Source organism: Nuphar pumila, chromosome 7, assembly GCF_984573655.1.
Source record: "Nuphar pumila chromosome 7, dmNupPumi1.hap1.1, whole genome shotgun sequence".
Classification (NCBI taxonomy): domain Eukaryota; kingdom Viridiplantae; phylum Streptophyta; class Magnoliopsida; order Nymphaeales; family Nymphaeaceae; genus Nuphar; species Nuphar pumila.
In genome coordinates, this window is record NC_143255.1 from 612,231 (window position 1) to 616,809 (window position 4,579).

The 4,579-nt window shown below is 43.5% G+C and overlaps 1 protein-coding gene across 1 annotated transcript; it reads left to right on the forward strand.

Annotated features, from left to right (window-relative positions):
* Positions 1–677: 677 nt before the first annotated feature.
* On the forward strand, positions 678–3,963 carry LOC149830760 (protein LHCP TRANSLOCATION DEFECT-like). The gene is made up of 2 exons (XM_090013473.1): positions 678–990; positions 3,512–3,963. The coding sequence occupies exons 1-2, from the start codon at positions 730–732 to the stop codon at positions 3,770–3,772; spliced, it is 522 nt and encodes a 173-aa protein (XP_089869599.1). The 5' UTR covers positions 678–729; the 3' UTR covers positions 3,773–3,963.
* The last annotated feature ends 616 nt before the right edge of the window (positions 3,964–4,579 follow it).

Here is a 4,579-nt window from a genome sequence, read left to right on the forward strand (position 1 = left end):
CAGCAACATCGGGCTCGCAACAGCGGTTGGCTTCCGACGGTGGTGCGACGATGGAGGAGGCTGTGGTGGTCAGTGACGGTGGCGCAACAGTTGGCTTCCGACTGGTCACGATGATGGCGCGGCTCCGACAGATCTGCAAACAGGGAAGGATTCGAAGGAAGGAGGAGCTTACGCGGGGAGGTAGAAGGGGGAAAAAATCGGGCTGCGTGAGAGGGGAGGTGAATAAAAATGAGGAAAGGGGATTTGTGTTAGGGTTTATCGGGGAGAGGGAAGGGCGAGGATGGGGCGGGGCGGGAGAAAGTGTCAGTCCATCCCCGAACGGGGATGGATTTTAACCTTCGTCCCCGCCTCCATCCCCGTTTCATACCCTTCATCCCCGGTCCAAACGGGGCAAGGCGGGGCGGGGCCCTGCTTTCCCCCGGTCCACTGCCATCCCTAGGTATGAAGATGGGGGATGACATAGGGGATGAATGCACCCCAACTCCCTTCTTCCATGCTCGTGCTACAATTCTGATTGAGCTATAGTTGCCGGACCCGTACCCTACTCTATTCCGGAAATTCCAAAAGCGCACGGACAAGGGTTTTATTTTTTCTTGGTAATAAAGTAAAAAGCTGAGGACTTTGGAGTAAGTCAAGAGCTACAGCCACGCTATAAAAGCTGTTGATTGGGATAAAAATGAGCGAAGCACTTGTTGTAGGTGATTTGGAATCGCAGGAACGCTGGGCCATATGGCTACCACTACGCTTTACGTCTTCTCTCCCCCTGCTTTACACTCGAGCTCGCTTCAAAGCAAGCCAAGTTCAGGATTTCTGGGGTTCAGGAACTTGGGTTTCGTCAGGAATGCAAATTTCAGGGTAATCCCTGGCCCGAAATCAGGTTCTAGAGCCAAGTGCTGGTTCAAGTTGGGGACAAATGGGGTCGATGCTGAAGGTGCTGGCATCTATGGCAGCCAGAAGCGCGACGATTACACTAGTGACGATGTGGATCAGGTTGCTCTTTTTCCTCCGTCTTTTTTGTTCTTAGTTTTTCTGCTGTTTTAAATGATAGGTGAAAGTAGCCGTGGCTTCACGAGAAGATAGAGAGATTAAGCAATATGACAGAATTAAGGGCTGTTGATTCATTTTAATTATTCATAGTCGAACTTTATGGTTTTTGGTGAGCTTGGCTTAAAAAACTATGCTTTCTTACTTGAACTTTCAAATTTCTTTATATATATATATATAGGAAGTATCAAATGATCACAAGTATATAAGTTGCCCTAAAGTAAAATAGTCTCTTATTTTGTTCTTCGTTATGATACAGTTTCATGCTTTAATTTCAAGGTGCAACTTTGTTGTTGCAGTTTAAACTGGTTTTCTAGTTTGGTTATTAGTTTCTAACTAAATAATTTGAGATATATATGTAAACTTGGGTCTGCCATTTGGTTTCTGATGGGCTAATAAAATCGAAGCAGCTTGAGCGGCTAGTCCATCTTCCACTAAGTTGGTGAGTTGCTACGTTCTTTCCATCGAGAATTAGTTGAAGAAAACGCTGATTTGCTGCGACATATGCTAGTAGCTATAGACTATTCCTTAGAGTAATTAATTTCATTGTTGGATTGTCCAAGCCATATTATGACTGAGTTGCTAATTGCAGCGAACCAGAGTCTTTTCACATTAATCTTGCATCAAGTTGTTGCCATTACCTCAAGCAACAAGCTTTTAATCGTTCATTTATCAGTGTGTGTGAGAGTAGTAACGGTCTAATTGGGAGCCGGTGTCAGAGAGAGGAGATGAGAAGGATGGTGAGAGTAGAGAAGAAAATAAGAGATGATGCTGAAGTTATAACTGTTGAAAATGGCCCATCTTCATCCATTTCTCCATCATTCTCATCTCTCAAAACAGATTTCCAAACAGTCATTAAACTCTCATTAAATACCCTCTGCCCTTTCATCTCCGGATCCCAAAAATAGAGAAAAGTGGTGCACTGAAAAAGCTGTCACATTTTGTAAAGAGCAAAACGGGGGTCTAAGATAATCCCTGGTTTCACCAGTTTCTGTGGGCTGCCGCCGCAGGCCTTCTTGCGGCACCAGTCGAGGTCCTTATAAAATACTCACTGGAACGGATTAGATGACAGGAATAGATTTTCTCTCTATCTCTCGGCCGCATTACGTTCTCTTATTGGTACACGTGGACTTGACCCCCCGGAGGCGCCCTAAATCCACAGCAGGAGACAGCTTTTCGGTTTTTACAAAAATGTCCACCCCCATTTTGGTTTGCCAACATTTTCCGCATTTTTTCAAAACCTTTTGCTATATCCAAAAAAGTACCTCCGGTATCATGAAACTGCCACCAAAGACCACGTGATTTTGTGTTTGGCTTTGCTCATGTCGAGGTGTGTTTGACTGACAAATTGATTCACCCTCCACTGGGTTCAATTCAAGCCCAGTCAATTGACATGCCGACTTCACTGGGTCATGGTACGTCAATGGGGTGCCCAAAAATCGGGTTGGTTTGGACTGACCCGACCTCGTTGCACACAACCTACTATCTTATCTTGGGGGAAAGATCCGTCTTACCTTTTGTTTGTCTGCAACCCCAAATCGAGGGTGTTCTTCTTCGCAATATAGCGAAAATATGGAGAGTGCAAAGATATTATTAGCACAGTAACAGATTAAGTAGGGGAAGCATTTGGTTTGAGAAGTTGAGAGTTGGAGATGAAAGGGGTTTGGCCATGTCTGCTGCCGCGACGCTTCGCCTGCTCTCTCCCCTTCCAACTCCTTTCCGTCGCAGCCAAGTTCCAGATTTCTGGGTTCCAAGAACTTGAGTGGGAATTGGAGGGTACGTAGTGTCTGGCCCAAGTTCAGGTTGTAGAGCAAAATGCTGGTTCAAATTCGGGAACAGTGACGCCGATGCAGTAGACGCCGGCATCTATGGCAGCCAGAAGCGGAACGATTACGACCGAGATGATGTTGAGTATGTGTGTAATCTTTTCATTTTCCCTCCTCTGGTTTTCTTTTCTTTTGTCACCGAGTTCTCCACGAAATTCCTTCGATTTTATATAATCTGGGGGCATCAATCGGTTCACTTTTTGTTCGTGAGAGAGAGAACAGCCCGTCATTTAATTTGATGGTATCCCACTTGGGGTACTCTTGTATCTGGTTATCTCCTATTGCTGGAGCATGGGTCCATCTTAACTTCTTGAAGCTGTGCATAGTGAGGACACGTAAAGATTGTTAGAGCATATGAGTGTGTGACCCATCTGTATTATTGGGTGCAAACAGATTGAGCATCGCAGTTGTTGGGGTAGGAGGCCGATTGCTGTTGCACCTTAACTTGGTTTCTTGGTTTTATTTCACGTTTGTTTCATGCTTTTTATATTTTCCCCTCTTTTTTTTTTCCTATTGTCTGATGCTGAAGTACTGGGATGCCCTCTGAACGTATTTTCACATCTCTATTCGTAGATTTTGTTTTTAAAAGGTCAAGAAGCAGCATAATAATGTGTGTGTGTTTTCCTCTTCTTTTTTTGCAGTACTTCAATTACATGGGGATGCTTGCTGTTGAGGGTTCTTATGATAAGATGGAAGCTCTCCTTCGCCAAGACATTCATCCCGTTGATATTCTGTTGATGATGGCTGCCTCAGAGGGTGATAAGCCAAAGATTGAGGAGCTTCTCAGAGCCGGTGCAAATTACACGGTAAAGGATTCCGATGGGAGAACCGCGCTAGACCGTGCAGCTGATAATGAAATCAAAGAAGTCATCCTTGGTTTCCCCTATGCTCAGAAAGCATGATGGCAAAAGGCAAGGAGTTGCCGTTTGTTGTAGCTTGCGTGTAATTGAGTCTGTATGTTTGTGTTTCATTGTCTTCTTTAACCTGGAATTTTTGTTTCATGATGTTGTTGCAAGACATTGCAAGTTTGATGGAAATCTTTTGAATGCAAAATAAGAGAGAAAATATGCCCCCCCCATGTTTGCGTTTGGAATCGTCTTTCTTTGTAGGTCTGCCTTCATTAGTTCTACATTGAAATATGGATGTGACCACATCATCGTGTCAAGATTCTTGATCAAAGACTTTCATGAATGAACCCAACTCAAATTACTGAACATCACCCCATCCTTTTAACCTGACCCGACTCTGTTGACATGTATTCAGTATTCTGAAGATGATAACTTAGTAGGTATATAGCGAAGGAATCTTATAGATAATTGAAATCAGTGACTTGTTGATAGAAGACTTCGAAATCATAATCAAGGCAGGAATGCAATCGGAATTTTTTTACATTTATTCCCATGTCACAGCTACATTCGTGCTTTCCTCTCATGTCCCATTGTATACTATTCTTAGTGGAAAACTAGAAATTTTATACAAAAATAGCATGTCCTGTGTCCTGGCTATGTCCATGTGACCAAGATTTATACTGGTTCTAATAAGTTTTTGATTGGACACCATCAACTGATTAAAACAAGTCATAAAATTCATGACTAAATGGCTAAAAACAAAAGGTTTGCAACTTAGGCCAGTGGTATGATAACCCAGCAAGAAGGTGGCCTCATAACAGCATGATTGGCAAGATGGAAAGTGCATTTTCTCGCCAGAAA

Bases quoted from the DNA above. Each gene is read 5' to 3' on its own strand.
- LOC149830760 (XM_090013473.1), top strand. From the start codon at position 730: ATGGCTACCACTACGCTTTACGTCTTCTCTCCCCCTGCTTTACACTCG. The intron at 991-3,511 runs GTTGCTCTTTTT...CTTTTTTTGCAG, and splicing joins CTAGTGACGATGTGGATCAG to TACTTCAATTACATGGGGAT.